We start from the raw sequence: 18,210 nt of genomic DNA, 5'->3' as shown, positions 1-18,210 counted from the left end.
GTTTAGTTTAGTTTAGTCCTTCGGGCGCAAGACTTCGAGAACCTTGGAGCGAGGAGACCCCGAGGCGCGAGGGGAAAGAGCTAGGCTGAGCCGCGTACCGAGTCTCAGGTTCGCGGGCGCCTGAGCCCGGCAGAGGGATCGGGCTCCTGGCTCTGGGCTCTGGGGTGCGGGTAGGGAGGTTGCATCTCAGCTTGGGGGAGATGGTGATAGAGCGAAAAGTTTGGGCGCCGCGCTCGGCAAGTGCCCGAAAAGTGGAGGCGAGCTTCCGCGCCGCCAGGCAGCCTCGGACAGAACACCTCCCCACCGCCTTCCCCCCACCCCGCTTTCCGCCTCTGCGCCGCCACCTCGTCCCCGAAGGCTGGGGCGCGGCCCCCTCCCCAGGGCGGGGTGCCCAGGGGTCCCGGGGACTGGCCCAGTCCAGTGCCCGGTCCGCCCGGGCCGTGTCTCCCTAGGCCGGGGAGGGCTGCTGCGCTCAGGGTGAGCGGCAGCCCCTCCCCTCCCCCCGGCCGGAGCTGAACTCCGAGCCCAGGCCGGTCCCCGCTCTCTGCCCGCCCGGGGCTCTGCGGCGCCACCGCTGCCGCCGCCTCCCCGCGGAGTGACGCGCCCTGCAGCCAACCGGGGCAGCCGAGGGGGAGGTCCGGGAGGGGTCCTGGGCGGAGCCGGGCCGCCCCCTTATCCCACGGGCTCGGGGCTGCTTCTCCCGAAAACTTCAGCCCTAATTGTCCTGGGAATGTCCGAGGTAGAGAAAGGGAGCGAGGCAGCAAGCAAGAAGCTGGAGGATCAGTGCCCCTGGCGGGGAGGGGATGGGGTGGCGGGAAAACTGCCCCTCCCCCCAGCCACAAACCCATCAGGTTCCCAAACCTTTCCTGGATCCTCTTCTCCGCGCCCCCGCGAGCCCGGGATCCAGGGGATGGAGAACTCGGGGCGGAGGAGCGCCGAGCCAGGCGGGAGGGAGGCCGAGCCGTGGGCGGGAGGCGGACCGGCGTGGGGCTGGCTCTTCCCCACTCGCTTATTTTTTTTTAATAGGGGTGGGGGTGGGCTGCTTTCTGGTAGCTCTTAAAGAAACGAAGAAACACTCACGAAACGGGACGCCCTCCCCCCAGATCCCGCCGCGGGACTCCCTCCCCCCGCGGGCCGGCGCGCCTCGCGCCCGAGTTGGGAAGTTCGCAGCGCGCAGGCAGCCCGGGTCCCCAGCCCCCGCCGCCCGGCCCCACCCCCCACCCGGGGCGGCTCAATTCCGGGGAGGGCATGCTAATTTGGGTCGGCCCAGCCCTGGATGAGGGGGGCGAAGGAGGGAGGGAAGAGGGAGGGGAGAGGGAGAGAGCGGGGGGCGCCCGCCGGGGCGCCGGGCCCGCAGTGGAGAGGAGGCCGGCCCCCGGCGGCCGGGCCGCGGAGTCCCGGGCGGTCGCAAAGAGGGTTAACCCAGTGTCGGGCGGCGCGGAGCGCAGAGCCAGCCCCGCGGCCGGCTTATTGGGCCAGCGCGCGGAGAGACAGGGGTCTGCAGCAAATCACGAACTAATTGATTAAGGCGAGCGGGTTTGAATAGCGCTGGCCCGGTGCCAATCGCCTTTCAAAGAACCCCTCTATGATTAATCGCAATGCATTATTGATAATCATAATTATAGCAGGACACATGCGCGCTGCGCCCGGGGCCGGGGAGCCGGGGAGGGGGCGGGCGGGCCGGCGGGCGGGGGGAGCCGCCGCCGCCGCCGCCGCTCGATTTCCGTAATTTTGAGAAGATTTTTTTTTAGTAATTTTTTATTCTGCCCCAGCTGATGTTTGAGCCAGCATGTCTCGGAGGAAGCAAGCGAAGCCTCAACATTTCCAATCCGACCCCGAAGTGGCCTCGCTCCCCCGGCGAGATGGTGAGTGCTCCGGCCCGCGCCGTGGACACACACACACGCACTCACACTCACGCACACTCGGACCCACGCACACCCGGCTGGCCCCCGCGCGCCCTACCTCGCCGCCGCCGCGGCCCGGATTGCTTCTTCCACTCGGCGTAATTTTTTTTTTCTTTTTAATTTTCAATGTGCCTTTGCTGGGCTTTCCCCCGCTGCCCCGGGGAAAGGAGCACATCTCCCGGCAGGATCTTTCCGGAGTTGTTGGGTCCTCCCGGGGGAAAGAGGGCGGGCATGCCGGCCTGGCTCCTCCGTCCCTGCTTTTCCGGGGATCCCAGCCGCGGCCGGGGCCCGGGAGCCCCATGAGGCGTGGGTGAGGGCGGAGGTCGTCTCCGCCTGACCGCACGGGGCCCCTAGCGCTCCCGGCGCCGGCCCCGGGGCCCCCGGCCCGGCCTCCGCCGCCCGGCCCTGCTGCCAGCGGGAAGGAAGTTTACTTCGGGCGCTGGGCTGAACTCCGAGCGTGGAGGAGCTCGCTGCGCCCCCCTGCCCCCACGCACACTCCCCCTCGGCCTGCGCGGCAGAACGGGGTGCCTTTGGAGGTTCAGACCTGCAAGAAGATGGGGACTGGTGTCGGGGCACCCGCGCCTGACCCGCTGGGGTTGCTGCCGGGGTGGAGAGTGCCGCTGGCCGCCAGTTGTTCCGGAGACGGTGCAAACGGACGGGGAAAGTGTCGGGGTCTGGCTCGCAAAGTTTATCTCCGCATCTCTTCCCCAACACTTGCACCCTCTGCCCCCCAAAATCTTTATTGTTGATATGAGCCCTCTGCGGATCGTGGTGCTCCCTACTTCCAGGGGGATCGGGGAAGAAGTCATAGAATAGTTTTTCAGGTTTGCGGGTGGCCAGCCAGAGTGGAATCCCCCCTGAAACAGGAGCACTCTCTTTCTCCGATGGAGGCGACAATTGTGGGTCCCGAAGGGGCTGAACAAGTCCAGAACAAAGTTTGTGTGTGGGAGCTATGGCAGAGAGCGGAAGAGATCCGGGCAGGGAGTTGGGGTACAGAGGGAGGACACCTGGAATCCCTCCTTGCTCCTAAAGGTATTTCACTGTACCGGCCTCAAAGCTCCTAGGCCTAGCGCCCGAGGCGGTGCGGCGGCGCCCGGACTCGGGTCCCCGGGTCGTCCCGGCACGATGCTGGCTTCTTGGCTGTGGGAGGACGCACAAGGAGCCATCTCGGCGGGGTCTCAGCGGCTCCCGATGCCGCTCGGGATGCCCACGCCCTAGGCGGCATTTTGGGGTGTGAAGGAGGGAGCTGGGCCCCGACAGAGCTCCGAAGCGTGCCCCTGATCGGCACCTCAGCCCACTAAGCTGCGGCTGCCCGGGCCCGCAGGTCCCCGGCTCGTTTCCCAGAGGCCTGCTTCTCGGTAGAGCTGGGGCACAGTGAAGCGAAGGGACCCCCGCTCCCTTTACCCCTGCTGTCAGGAAAGAGGAATCCTGACTTGGGATCCCTGTAAAAAAAATGGGGGACTTGAAATTAATTAAGAAATGCTTTACAATAACCCTCCTCCCGGCCCCCAGTAGTTCCTCAAGCTTGAATCCTTACCTATGGCCTCTGCGATTTCGCAGTCCGCTGAAAACAGCCGCTGAACCCCGCTTTCCACCCCAAGCGAAAGCGAGCACGCGGGGTAGATCGAGGTGAGATGACCCAAGGCCGCAGCAGCTGCGCCGAGTATTTTTCTGGGTTTTCTCAGCTTAGTTTCTTCTGCTTCCCGCACCCACACTCATCTTTCCTGAAGTTTCTGGTGAGACCTTTTGCACCGGAAAACTGTTCAGGTTAACAGTTTGTACACAAAATAGCAAACTAGAGATAAGAGAGCATTTTCTAGTGTGTTTTGTAAATTTGTACTGGTTTTCTACATTTTCAAAAAAAAAAAAGTCTCGGCCTTCGAGGAGAAATGATGCGTGCTAGATCTTTGCCTTTTGCCTTCAGTATCAGGAATTTTTAATAGTTAAGTCTTCTCATAAAGCAATAATATAAAAGGAGTTCACTACCTCTTACCATTATTCTTTATTAGTACTATTTTTTTCAGTTTAGTTTATTTGAGCTCTGAGGTAAGTTAGTTAAGTAACTCAATCAAGTTTCCTTTCTTTCTCTTTTCTCTCCTTCTTTTGATTTCTTTCTCTTCCTTCCTTTCTTTTTTCTTCCCCAAAGCTGGTACATTGTCCTAAAGAAGCAGTAAACTGTTAGGGGCTCCCTAGGAAACACCCCCTCCCAGCCTTCTTTCCTCACCTCTCCCCACCCCCTCCTCTTTTTCTTCAGTAGTAATGGTTTTAGGTTATGACTGTTTTTACATGGTTGAACAATAAGTTTGGGAGAAGTTGCCTAGAGGGTAGATTTTGTAATAGGGTTTCAGGATTTAGTGTGTTGTAATAATATTAGTACACAAGTAATACTCCCCCAACGCTGGACATACAGGAGGGCCTAACATACTCCAGTTCTTTTTATTTGGGAGTAGTTCTGAAATAAATGGCATTGAAAGTTCATGACATAACTCAAGGTTACCTTTTAAAAGTCACCTTTTCTGCAGTGAGTTCAGCAATCTCATTCTTCTCCCCACATATAACCCATACTTGTAGGAGTAGCTGGATTTTCTGTTTTGTTTTGTTTTTTATGTAAAGAAACATTGTTACATTTTTAGAAGGCAAGCCCCTTTTCAAACATTCTGATTACCTTTTCTTATGTCTTGAGATGGTCTTTGAAATATGACAAGTGAAATATGAAACATACCAAATTAAATCTAGTTCATGCACTTCTCATTTGTCAGCACCTCAGATTGTATGACTTCTACCCAGAGTGAGACCTAGAAAAGTTTGTAGACCCAAGTTACAGGAGCCCTAAAGAAGCGGCTCCCAAAGCTGAAAGCAGCTAGGGCTGCTTGGTGTTGTGTGTCCTGCCTGTGTGTGTTTGAGTGTGTGTGTGCTTACAAAGAAAACCCAGACCATGCTAAGGAGCCACACAGACAGCTTCATCTGAAGCAAGTGTAAACAAAAAACAAAAACAAACACAAAAACAAAAACGAGTATTTGGTCGATTTCAGGATGCTGGTATTTTATTTTACTTTAGTGTGCAGCTGCTATGCCAGAAACACTCTAAATTTGGTAATTTTTCTGCTTCTTATGAAACCAAGATTATGGCAAATATGACTTGTCTCCTAAATGATATTCAACAAGTCTTGAATTACTTGCAGAAAGATGACTGCTACTGGAAAGATTGTTTATCAAGTTAAATAATTCTTAGGAAAGGGAATATTACAATCTAATGATTTTAAATGTGGGCTCTTTACTATAAATTGGGATTTCAGTTATGTGTTGTGTGTGCATGAATGCATGTGTGCGTGTATGTGTGTGTGTGTGTGTGTGTGTGTGATGGGATTCTTCCTTTGATGGCGTTTTTGAGATTTCTGTAACTTCTACATGGATGGCCCGTTTAGACTCCATTCATTTAGTTAAAAAGTATTTTGGTGCTCAATTTTTTCAAGGAAAAGATAATATTAGAAGAATGAAACACGATGAATTGCAGATAAAACACTAACAATCATATGAAGTATCATAAAAATTCCTCTTATTTATATTAATAATGAAATTCTATTATTTAACCAAAGTAATTTGCTCATTTAGAGCAGCTTTATAGCAGCACATTGATCACTGGGCCCAAAAGGTTAGCAAGAACTGTAATTAATTGCTTTTTTTAAAAAAAAAAAAAAAAAAAAAAAAACACCTGCAAGATGAGGCAGTTGGAAAGAATTCATGTTTAATCAGAGCTGTTTTAAGTTTGTCATAATGGAAGATTCTGAATGAGAAAATGCAAACTGTTTTTTTGTGATTTGCTTCAGGCTGCACATACTTTGTAAAATGTTAAAAAACAAACACATAAACGAGCAAAGTCTAGTTAGGCATGAGGGTAGTATGTGTGAAAGTGAATATGTGATACTGAATGTTTTGTGGTTTATTTTACATCACGTTTCCCCTAGAGTTCATTGGCACAAGTGCCAATGTATAGGTTCTTCTTTGGGGGCTCTATTTGTTTTCTTTATACTTTTGGAGGTAGCAAGTTGTCTTTACCAACAGAACCTTTTAGAAGGTAGAACTCCACATTTTTATGGTGGAGATCTTACTGGGACAGAAATAGGCAGACTGATTAAGTTTTTGAAATTGTCAAAAGCTAAGCTCTGTGTAGGAACTAGAATAAATTCCTTCTACAACCTCAACTAGGTGTTTCTGAGACACTTCTTGGTGCAGATAGCACCAGAATATTCCAAAAATGTTCTTAGATTATTAAAACTGAAGTAGTTTGGCAAAAGAGGTGGAAAGTTAACCAAAGAACTAACACCCCTCCCCCCAAAAAAGAAAAAAGTTTGTGTGCCAGACTTTAGAAAACCTAGATGTGTCAAGCTGTTTTAACCTTTGCTAGCCTCCTCCCATGCAAAGGTGACAAGGTCCAGATCATAATATGTCCTTCAGTATCTTCCCAGTGACCCCCAAATTGAATCCTGCTAGTCACTTAGCAGGAAGTTAGTAGTTTATTTTAGTTTCACCTTATCAGCTTGGCGTCTTTTCCTAACCTTATTCCCCTGTCACCCTCAGATGCCAGACCCCCAAAGGGGAAGATTGACAGGTAGTTCCCATAGCTCAGTTTTACCCTCAAACAACAGGGATTTAGTTTCTTGTGCCTTTGCCAATGTTTATGTAGTCAAAGTTTAGATCTCGCCTTAAGGAGTCTCTTTTTTACGCGTCACTGCAATAGGAAAGCCACAAAGAAGTTTTTGAACAAACCCTTGCAACTGGAACCCCATCTAGTGTTCAGTTTGATTCATCCATGGGAAAGACATTTTCCCCTTTCATTTATTGTGTACATTAGGTGGGCTTGGATCACTATTTTAAAAGCAATGCCTCGTCCATGTTGTTATTTTTTCAGAGATTTCACTCGTATTCTTCCACAAGAGAATACTATAATCCCCGTCAGAACAGTGAGTGAACTTGAAGGGTACCAGGAAATTTGTCATTTGGTGGCATATCACATAGAGGAAACTTTAGACATCACAGAAAATATGCACAGCATATGTCGTAGTGTTTAAAATTTCTTTGGAATCCTAAGTTGGATTCAGACTTTTCCATTTGGATTCAGACTTTTCCCGGGTCGATGCAGAAAAAAAAAAAAAAAAGACCAATCAATCAAATATGTTTGTGATAAAAAAAAAAAAAAAGAAAGAAACAGGCTGTTAAAATTAAGGACTCCAAAACCACTATCATGAGAAATTCTATTAAGAAAGGTAAATGCAACCTTAAGATAATGGGAAGTACAGTGAAGTGTCTTTCTGAAGAGCTCCAAAAAAGAAAACTAAATCTGGTAGAGTAAGGTGGTTGCGTTTGTTTTTTGTTTTGTTTTTTCCCTTCCTGGCTGGCTAAACCTTTTTGTGTGGGGCATAGTTTTATTTTTATTTTCTCAGTAGACAGATATGGTAGAACACTTCAATTTTCTGCTTCCAACTCTGCAGTTCAGATGATGAAAAACTGACAAATTTGAGTTAGGCATCAAGTACCTAAATTGTACAACAGGAACTAAAGCATCTGGGATTTTAGTATAAATTTGGTGGAGGTATAACATCACTCTTCCCCTCCCCCTAACAAAAGGCCCAGAAAATTCCAAATATCTGTTTGTGTGCACATACTTAGAAAACCACTGCTTCTTAAATTTTGCTATCTGACTAGGGTTGCTTACAAAATTAATCTGTATGCAAAATCCATAGAAAAGGAACAGGAATGTTATTTTCACTATAGTACAAGGAACAAGGCAACTGTATTTACTATAATGGGGTCACCAGTTGCAATCCTGTGTAACAGATTACTGAGAGAGATACAAGATAGCAGACAATCAGAAAAATGAATTAGAACATGTTCGTGTGTGTGTGTGTGTGTGTGTGTGTGTGTGTGTGTGTGAGAGAGAGAGAATGTGTGTGTGTGTGTGTGTATCTTACTACAAATTACTACAAATTAAAATATTCCCTTTGGTAAAGAGTCCAACTAGTCCTCATGTTTTGTCTTTTTTTTTTTTTTAATAAAAGACTGTTTCCTTGGAATTTTGTTCCAAATGCAGATAGATTTCAAGTTAAGAATTATTACAGTGTAGCGACACCTGCTTTTGAAATAAATCAAAATAGATACCAGTATTCTGGGGATGTGGGGGTGTTCATAAACATCAGGAAATTAAATTAGTTCACTCTACAGTGAGATCAAATGTCAGCTTATTAAAAATGTTGTGAAAACCTAAGCTAAAATATGGACAACTTTTTAACAATCTCTTAAAAGCAAGCAGGCATTTGCATTTATTTTTAAACATCTATATTTTCCATCCAGTTAGCACAATCCTAAATATAAAAATGTTGACTGAAAAACTTGAAAATTCTCAAGTGAGTCTTGAGGCAGCACAAATGCAGAATTCGAGTGCAGGAAAATAATAATCAGCTAAATCCTGTAAAGTAACCTTCCTTTTATTTTCTCTATATATTATGAGAATATCAGATGTTTGCAAGTTATAAAGAATTAAAATCTCTTTTAATCGTGAGCACAGATGTGCTAAATATTTGAAGCAACTACATTGTAATGTGTACAATTGATGAAGTCAGTTTTCTGATTTCCCTTGCTAGTTATTTAGTTCTGAATCTGTCATTATTTGTCTAAGCCCAGCTGACCAAGCAAAACTGTGTTTTAAAGTGGCTTTATGTTTTGATAAATGTGAGCTGGTTGAAAAGTATTTTCCACTGAATGCAGAGCTTAATAGAACATGCTGACATAATAGTTTTAATGCATTTTGTTGAAAATGTGTGAACAAACAGAATAGCTTTTGTTCCTTCATAATTGGCTGTAAAAGTAGATGGAAACATAACCATTACATATGGAAATGTGCAAAGAGAAAGAAATAACATTTCTGTTGAATATATTAGGAATTGCATTTCCTAGTTTAAAATAAGCATCTGAAATGGATGCATCATTTAAAATTGGTTGTCAAAATAAGAAGCTTTAAAGAGAATTTTTGTCACATTATTTTTGTCCCAAGTTAAGCAACATAACTTTAGCAAATTTCATCTAATATTTTGTTTATATGATTTTAAGGCAGGGGGAGAAGCAGAAAGTGCTTAAAACAGCACCTTCCATGTGCATAGGAATCCAGTGCCAATTAGGATGATTAAACATTAAATTAAAACCAAATCATTATTGGTATTTTCTGCTACAACTAAGATTTGTTTGCTGGTGTTAATGCATTTTGCACTATACCCTCGTGGAGATTAAAAGATGGGTATTAGGAAGGCTAGCTTGTTAAGTATAACTTAGCTACTCAAATAACACTCCCAGTGAATAAAGTGTGCATACATTTGGCATACTTCACCAGGGATTCTAATCAACTTCGGCATCACTCAAGGCAAACAGAGTTAAGGAATTTCCAGCAGTTAGTATTTAGGTATTACTTTTATTTTCTGGAATGCAAAACTAGTCAAGTTTTTTAAAGTGTTTACTACAAAAAGGCAAACAGCTGAACCTTTCCAATGGACTTTAAGTTTACTGAAAAAAGCAGCATTTTGATTTTACATTTATTCATATGTGCAATTACTTTGTTTTCTGCAAGTTTTCTGGGAGATTCAATTTGGAAGTCATGGAAACTACCTATTATCTGATTCAGTTCTGCAGAAAAGCATGCAGGGAGGTAATCCTTGAATTAAACAGTTTTTTTTTTTTTCCACAGCCTTCGTAGATGACCACACACCATTTGTACAACAGAAGTTGGTGTTCCCCATGCTGGGCAAACAATGGGAAGCCATCCTGTCTTTGAATAGGATGTTAGCTTGGAGTTAGAGATTTTTCTGTTTAATTTACAAATGGATCTTAGTGAGAAGACATCTGAGCAACCAATGGAAACAAACATGAAAAAAAGGGATTTTTATAATAAAAGGTTCAGGACAATCTGTTAAACAATTGATAACAGTTAAGAGCAAACTGTTTTTAAAGGCATTCAGACAAGGAGAGCTGCAAAGCATTTTCAAACTCTAAACCAAGAATTATTTCTTAGGAGATGGGAGCGCTTCTCAACTGCACATCCTTCTTGAAGTTGATGTTTAATCAGAAATGTAAATCTTGTGCCAGTTTTTATAGACATAGAGAGCACTTTTGATGAAATATTTAGCGGCATAATGTTGCCATTTGGAGCATAGTGGCATATATTCTTTGATTAGTGGAATGGTAGCCGGAGTTACATCTTTAATTTTAAAAATAAACATGCCATGGGGTGATATATAGGTGCCAGGCAAGCCTTGTAATGGATTATGATTATTGTGTTTCTCTTCATTGTGTGTGTTGCCGTCCCTTTGTGTTCAAGTGAGTTTTGAGGAACGGTCTGGAGGATTTGTTACTGATGGGACTAAAGTGTGTTTGTCACGGATCAGACTTAGCGCAGGTTCGAGGTAGGGGCTTGAGGTGATTTTCAAGTTGTCAGTCTACAGCTTGGTGATATGCATTTTTTCCCCCTTGTCAACAACTGATTGGAACCTGAATGACTACAAATTAGTTTAGTGACAGAACAAACTGTCACAGATATCTTTGAGTCGGTTGAAAATGAATAAGGTTGACAGAAACTCAAGAGCCTAATAAGTCCTCAGAATGGTTTGTGGACCCTCTCCGGACGAGTAGACAATAAGGTGTATAAAAGATTGGAAATCAATATTTTGCTATGGAATTTCATCATGCACCAGTGTCTCCCATTTGTAGTATTTTATATTTTGATGAATTATCTGAAGGCCATGACTCTCTGAAATCCCGCCTGGATAGGAATTCCTCCATACCCTTACAAATTAATTATGGATGTTCTTAGGTAATACTGATTGGTTTTCAAGGGCTACATTTTTGAGTTTTGCAGGTAGAAAACCATTGATTAGCCTCTTTTTTTTTTAAGTCATAGGTGACTGTGTGTCCTGGCCCCTTTTCTAACCCTGCACCTTTTTGACATTTGTAGGAGACACAGAAAAGGGTCAACAGAGTCGCCCTACTAAGAGCAAGGATGCCCACGTCTGTGGCCGGTGCTGTGCCGAGTTCTTTGAATTATCAGATCTTCTGCTCCACAAGAAGAACTGTACTAAAAATCAATTAGTTTTAATCGTAAATGAAAATCCAGCCTCCCCACCCGAAACCTTCTCCCCCAGCCCCCCTCCCGATAATCCTGATGAACAAATGAATGACACAGTTAACAAAACAGATCAAGTGGACTGCAGCGACCTTTCAGAACACAACCGACTTGACAGGGAAGAGTCCATGGAGGTGGAGGCCCCGGTTGCTAACAAAAGCGGCAACAGCACTTCCAGCGGCAGCCACAGCAGTACCGCCCCAAGCAGCAGCAGCAGCAGCAGCAGCAGCAGCAGCAGCAGTGGCGGCTCCTCCACAGGTACCTCAGCGATCACAACCTCTCTACCTCAACTCGGGGACCTGACAACACTGGGCAACTTCTCCGTGATCAACAGCAACGTCATCATTGAGAACCTCCAGAGCACCAAGGTGGCGGTGGCCCAGTTCTCCCAGGAAGCGAGGTGCGGCGGGGCCTCTGGGGGCAAGCTGGCTGTCCCAGCCCTCATGGAACAACTCTTAGCTCTGCAGCAGCAGCAGATCCACCAGCTGCAATTGATCGAACAGATTCGTCACCAAATCTTGCTGTTGGCTTCTCAGAACGCAGACTTGCCAACATCTTCTAGTCCTTCTCAAGGTACTTTACGAACATCTGCCAACCCCTTGTCCACGCTAAGTTCCCATTTATCTCAGCAGCTGGCAGCAGCAGCTGGATTGGCACAGAGCCTCGCCAGCCAATCTGCCAGCATTAGTGGTGTGAAACAGCTACCCCCAATCCAGCTACCTCAGAGCAGTTCTGGCAACACCATCATTCCATCCAACAGCGGCTCTTCTCCCAATATGAACATATTGGCAGCGGCAGTTACCACCCCGTCCTCTGAAAAAGTGGCTTCAAGTGCTGGGGCCTCCCATGTCAGCAACCCAGCGGTCTCATCATCGTCCTCACCAGCTTTTGCAATAAGCAGTTTATTAAGTCCTGCGTCTAATCCACTTCTACCTCAGCCAGCCTCCGCTAACTCGGTTTTCCCCAGCCCTTTGCCCAACATCGGAACAACTGCAGAGGATTTAAACTCCTTGTCTGCCTTGGCCCAGCAAAGAAAAAGCAAGCCACCAAATGTCACTGCCTTTGAAGCGAAAAGTACTTCCGATGAGGCGTTCTTCAAACACAAGTGCAGGTTCTGCGCGAAGGTCTTTGGGAGTGACAGTGCCTTGCAGATCCACTTGCGTTCCCATACTGGAGAGAGGCCGTTCAAGTGCAACATCTGCGGGAACAGGTTCTCCACCAAGGGGAATTTGAAAGTCCACTTTCAGCGCCACAAAGAGAAATACCCTCATATCCAGATGAACCCCTATCCTGTGCCTGAGCATTTGGACAATATCCCCACGAGTACTGGCATCCCATATGGCATGTCCATCCCTCCAGAGAAGCCAGTCACCAGCTGGCTAGACACCAAACCAGTCCTGCCTACTCTGACCACTTCAGTCGGCCTGCCGTTGCCCCCGACCCTCCCAAGCCTCATACCCTTCATCAAGACAGAAGAGCCAGCCCCCATCCCCATCAGCCACTCTGCCACCAGCCCCCCAGGCTCAGTCAAAAGTGACTCCGGGGGCCCTGAGCCAGCCACAAGAAACCTAGGTGTGCTCCCAGAGGAAGCCGAAGGGTCCACTCTGCCACCCTCTGGTGGCAAAAGCGAAGAGAGTAGCATGGTCACCAACTCAGTCCCGATGGCAAGCAGTAGCGTCCTGAGCTCCCCAGCGGCAGACTGCGGCCCCGTGGGCAGTGCCACCACCTTCACCAACCCTTTGTTGCCACTCATGTCCGAGCAGTTCAAGGCCAAGTTTCCTTTTGGGGGACTCCTGGACTCAGCCCAGGCATCAGAGACGTCCAAGCTTCAGCAACTGGTAGAAAACATTGACAAGAAGGCCACTGACCCCAATGAGTGCATCATCTGCCACCGGGTTCTCAGCTGCCAGAGCGCCTTGAAAATGCACTACAGGACACACACTGGGGAGAGGCCCTTTAAGTGTAAGATCTGTGGCCGGGCTTTCACCACGAAAGGGAATCTTAAAACCCACTACAGTGTCCATCGTGCTATGCCCCCACTCAGAGTCCAGCATTCCTGCCCCATCTGCCAGAAGAAGTTCACGAATGCTGTGGTCCTGCAGCAGCACATCCGAATGCATATGGGAGGCCAGATCCCCAACACCCCAGTCCCCGACAGCTACTCTGAGTCCATGGAGTCTGACACAGGTTCCTTTGATGAGAAAAATTTTGATGACCTAGACAACTTCTCTGATGAAAACATGGAAGACTGTCCTGAGGGCAGCATCCCCGATACACCTAAGTCTGCAGACGCCTCCCAAGACAGCTTATCCTCTTCACCTTTGCCCCTCGAGATGTCGAGCATCGCTGCTTTGGAAAATCAGATGAAGATGATCAATGCTGGCCTAGCAGAGCAGCTACAGGCCAGCCTGAAGTCAGTGGAAAATGGGTCCGTTGAGGGGGATGTCCTGACCAATGATTCATCCTCAGTGGGTGGTGACATGGAGAGCCAAAGTGCTGGCAGCCCAGCCATCTCAGAGTCTACCTCTTCCATGCAGGCTCTGTCCCCGTCCAACAGCACGCAGGAGTTCCACAAGTCACCCAGCATTGAGGACAAACCACAGAGAGCGGTCCCAAGCGAGTTTGCCAATGGTTTGTCTCCCACCCCAGTGAATGGTGGGGCTTTGGATTTGACATCTAGTCACGCAGAGAAAATCATCAAAGAAGATTCTTTGGGGATCCTCTTCCCTTTTAGAGACCGGGGTAAATTTAAAAACACTGCTTGTGACATTTGTGGCAAAACATTTGCTTGTCAGAGTGCCTTGGACATTCACTATAGAAGTCATACCAAAGAGAGACCATTTATTTGCACAGTTTGCAATCGTGGCTTTTCCACAAAGGGTAATTTGAAGCAGCACATGTTGACACATCAGATGCGAGATCTGCCATCCCAGCTCTTTGAGCCCAGTTCCAACCTTGGCCCCAATCAGAACTCAGCGGTGATTCCCGCCAACTCGTTGTCATCTCTCATCAAAACAGAGGTCAACGGCTTCGTGCATGTTTCTCCTCAGGACAGTAAGGACACCCCCACCAGTCACGTCCCGTCTGGGCCTCTGTCTTCCTCTGCCACATCCCCAGTTCTGCTCCCTGCTCTGCCCAGGAGAACTCCCAAGCAGCACTACTGCAATACGTGTGGCAAAACCTTCTCCTCATCGAGTGCCCTGCAGATTCACGAGAGAACTCACACTGGAGAGAAACCCTTTGCTTGCACTATTTGTGGAAGAGCTTTCACAACTAAAGGCAATCTTAAGGTACCTTGCTCTATCTGTACCATACCCACTCCATCAACCCTGTCCCACTGCCATTGATTATCTATAATGCGTGCCCCCAGAGTCATCAGCCCAGATATTCAGGGAGAGAGCTCTTGCAAGGGAACCTGCTGCACATGGTTGACGGGGGGAGAAACGAGGGTGCCTGGGAGGGTCAGGATCGTGGCAGGAACAAGAGCAAGCTGCAGCTCACAGAATGTCAGTGCACATTGAATAATTTGGTACCTAAGCGAAGCAGCGGCCTCTCTCTGTTGTCTCACTAAGTGCACCAGATGAATTGCTTTACCTACCAAGGAAGACAGCCTAGCGTTGCCATGGGGTATTGATTAAAGACCTCCATGTGGCCTGTGTGCTGCCCGTATCACTTAATAATTAGGGTTCTCGGTGTATGTATCTATTTTTCATAACTATGCAGTCCAGCATGGTTTGTTTGTCTAAAAACAATAACGTCACTGCTCTGCTAATGGGTATTATGATAATTGATTATACAGCATTTCCTACTGATATGTGTTGGAAATAAAGCAAATATGCTTAAGTTCTAGAGCAACAGTTGAGTGCTCTTAGTGTGTACATTTTTCTGTTGACAGAGTATTTCTCTGGAGATTGTTCCCGGTAATGTGAGATGAATAATTACTTTCTGGCTTTTCTGCCCATACACAGGCCCTCCAATGGGCAATCAGGGAGGGATACCTTCTCCCCATCTGAAAAGGACATTTATAGGGTAAAGGGTGTCAGATACAATACTTACCATTGCAATGAGAGTGGACATAACAATTCTAACCCTGAAAGGAGCTATCCGCCACTGCCTGGCTTGCTTGAGGCCATTATAAGCTAAATATGGGTAATAAAAAAAGAGTAAGTAAGGCATCCTTGCCTTGGAAGAGGGGAGACAGCCCAGGGCTGCAGAGAGTGAACATGTTATTACTAGACGGGAGGAATGGATGGTTCCTGTTGCCTTCACTGTCTGTCACATGATGAGAATAGACATTTAGGCCACTTGCTTTGTGGACATTTGGGATATGAGTTGAGACAGATTCAGCTATTAAGCTTCTCTCTCCCTCCTCTTTTTTTCCCTCTCTCTCTGTGTCCCTGCCTGCCCTCCCCATATCTCAGGTACACATGGGCACTCACATGTGGAATAGCACCCCTGCACGGCGGGGTCGGCGGCTCTCTGTGGATGGCCCCATGACATTTCTAGGAGGCAATCCCGTCAAGTTCCCAGAAATGTTCCAGAAGGATTTGGCGGCAAGATCAGGAAGTGGGGATCCTTCCAGCTTCTGGAATCAGTATGCAGCAGCGCTCTCCAACGGGCTGGCGATGAAGGCCAACGAGATCTCCGTCATTCAGAACGGTGGCATCCCTCCAATTCCTGGAAGCCTCGGCAGTGGGAACAGCTCACCTATTAGTGGGCTGACGGGAAACCTGGAGAGGCTCCAGAACTCAGAGCCCAGTGCTCCCCTGGCCGGCCTGGAGAAAATGGCAAGCAGTGAGAACGGAACCAACTTCCGCTTCACCCGCTTCGTGGAGGACAGCAAGGAGATCGTCACGAGTTAAAGCAGCTCGGGCTGGAGACATAGCATTCATTCCTGTTCAGAATGCAACCTATGGTGGCCTCCTACTCCTTGCCCCCCACCCCGCCCCGCCCCTTCCTTCTGTTCCCCAGATCTATGAACTACAACATTATGAAGACATTCTTTTGTACCTTGTTCAACTTTAGAGTTCTAAGAAAGCTTATTTATTAGTGATATAACCTTGCTTTGCAAACAGAATGCAAGCGTTAACTTTGGTCTTCTGTATTTTGGACTAAATACTAATTGACTAGAGTGCTGTAAACTTGCTGTAACATTTATGGCAATTGCAAGTTGCCCTGCTAGGCAGTTGTAATCTGGCATTAACTTATTTTCTATATCCAGTTTAATATGAATCTGGTGTTGATGCAATGCCTCAGTGATGCATTAGATCTCTAATAAAGTCTGTATATACATGTACACTTTGATCCTGCTGGAAAATTTTATCAGCAAACACATTGTCTAATCTTTCAAAACAGATTTAAGGAAAGGACTGAAAGTACAGACTGAATAGTGTGGTTCTTTGAAAGGTTTGGTTTTTTTATTTTTATTCTAAAATTCAACCTTTTATTTTTTGTAGATTTAACCATTTCCATTTTGAACTGCTATTTGTATTGTGCTTTTTACTTGAGTCGTCTTCAATGTTAATAAGTTTCTGTACAGTAATAAGCACGCAGAATTCTTTAGAGAAAAAGAAAACAAGTGTTGTTTTGGTAGTTGAAACTGAGACGTAACATTTTGCCTTGTAGGTATATTCACGATAGAAAATGTGTGCTGGAATTTCACAATGCTGCTAAGTATAGCATCTTGAACAACCTTCAGTGGAGAAAATGTAGATGCTCTTGTATATACAATAAGAAATATCACTTTCATTCAAATGTACATATGTTCCTTACAAGAGCAAATGCTTCTTCTTGATCAAGAGAGCAGGTATAGTGTTTGTTTATTTTGTATTAGGTATGGAAGAAAATAATTGGACTGTTACATGCACTTTCTTGGAAAGTTGAAAGGAAAGGGGGGTCCAATTTCTTTAACATTTAATACTTACTAACAACAGAGATACTGTAATTTTACTCAAGTAATCAAATACATTTTTTTTGCAACAGATAAAACAAAATACTGTGTCTGTGTTTTTAGAGTGCATTTCCATTTAGCCAGGCCCCTAAATGCATTTTAACATTTCCCCAGGCAGCAGTCAATTGTGTATGTGAGTGTGTATCCGTCTTTAAATGAGGAATTGTAAAAGGCATAACAGAAACGGCTTTGCATGGGCCTGCGTTTTCTTTTATTTTGAAATTTGGAGGCCCTAGATATTTTCCCAGTATCCATGACTTACTTAGGAATGGATTTTATAGACTCCACTCGCTACCCACCCCACCCCCAAGAAAAACAAAACAACGAAATGACATAAAAAGATGTTGGAGGTTTTAACCCAACAGGTAAGTTTCTTTTAAGGAAGATATTTATGCCGATTTAGATTTCACTTTTACTATTCTGGTTTTATTTCACTTAATGCAGTCACGTTTTTTCAGGCAGCTGAGAGCCACATTGCTGGGGAGTTCCTGATGCTGCAGGGTTATATAATCTGACTCAAACTGGGCCTCAACCCAGAGAGGTCAACATGTTCTTTATTTAACTGGTCTTTTAGGCATTTAAACGCACATGCATATTTGAAAGAAAAAGTCTATTAGAAAGGTTATGTAGAGTCAGCTTGAATATTTCATCATGCAAATTCAAATGGATTCTTCCCCTCTCCCTATTATTCTGGGGCGGAGGGGGGAACAGGCTTTCTCCCTCCTGAGCACTGTTTTGAGGTGAGCAAACGGACTGAAGGGAAGCTGTGTACGGAGGGGTCGCCGATTTTTTTTTTTTTTTAATGTTTCAGGGAGCTGGTGAACCGCGCATCCGGCGGTTGTGCCCAGGTAAGGTAGAAAGCGTCAGGCCGCTTCCTGCAGAAGTTTCCACCAGGGCGCGGGCCACTCGGGTCAGCACTCCCCCGACGCTGTCGTTAGACCTCTGTGCCGAGGGGGCGCCCTCAACCTCTGCTCGGCCTCCGGGTCCAGGTCCGGCGTTCCGGAAGGTGGGCGCTGACCTGGGCCGGGAGAGTTCAGGGGAGGGGGTGGGAGCCCCCAAAGCCAGGGAGGGTGGTAGGGTGGGGGGGGGGCAGGGGAGAGGGTTGCGCGACGTCGTGAGTGATGCCGAGAATCACCCCGAAGGCTCAGCACCTGAACATTTAGAGGGACAGATTTCTCTCTCTCCCCTCTCCT

General features: G+C 46.9%; 1 protein-coding gene across 1 annotated transcript; it reads left to right on the top strand.

The window, feature by feature from the left end:
• Positions 1 to 1,673: 1,673 nt before the first annotated feature.
• Positions 1,674 to 17,094, top strand: SALL1 (spalt like transcription factor 1). Its single transcript, XM_032157329.2, has 3 exons — positions 1,674 to 1,865; positions 10,900 to 14,357; positions 15,489 to 17,094. Exons 1-3 carry the CDS (start codon positions 1,790 to 1,792, stop codon positions 15,927 to 15,929), a joined length of 3,975 nt encoding a protein of 1,324 aa, XP_032013220.1. The 5' UTR covers positions 1,674 to 1,789; the 3' UTR covers positions 15,930 to 17,094.
• Positions 17,095 to 18,210: the final 1,116 nt, after the last annotated feature.

Source organism: Hylobates moloch, unplaced genomic scaffold (genome assembly GCF_009828535.3).
Source record: "Hylobates moloch isolate HMO894 unplaced genomic scaffold, HMol_V3 SCAFFOLD_6, whole genome shotgun sequence".
In the NCBI taxonomy this organism is placed as follows: domain Eukaryota; kingdom Metazoa; phylum Chordata; class Mammalia; order Primates; family Hylobatidae; genus Hylobates; species Hylobates moloch.
Note: the sequence above shows the minus strand (reverse complement) of the source record. Positions and strands in the feature narration are given on the sequence as shown.

Excerpts from the sequence above, each read along its gene's own strand:
- SALL1 (XM_032157329.2), top strand. The coding sequence starts at position 1,790 with ATGTCTCGGAGGAAGCAAGCGAAGCCTCAACATTTCCAATCCGACCCC. Across the intron at positions 1,866-10,899 it reads CTCGCTCCCCCGGCGAGATG|GAGACACAGAAAAGGGTCAA; the intron begins GTGAGTGCTCCG and ends TGACATTTGTAG. Across the intron at positions 14,358-15,488 it reads CAACTAAAGGCAATCTTAAG|GTACACATGGGCACTCACAT; the intron begins GTACCTTGCTCT and ends CCCATATCTCAG.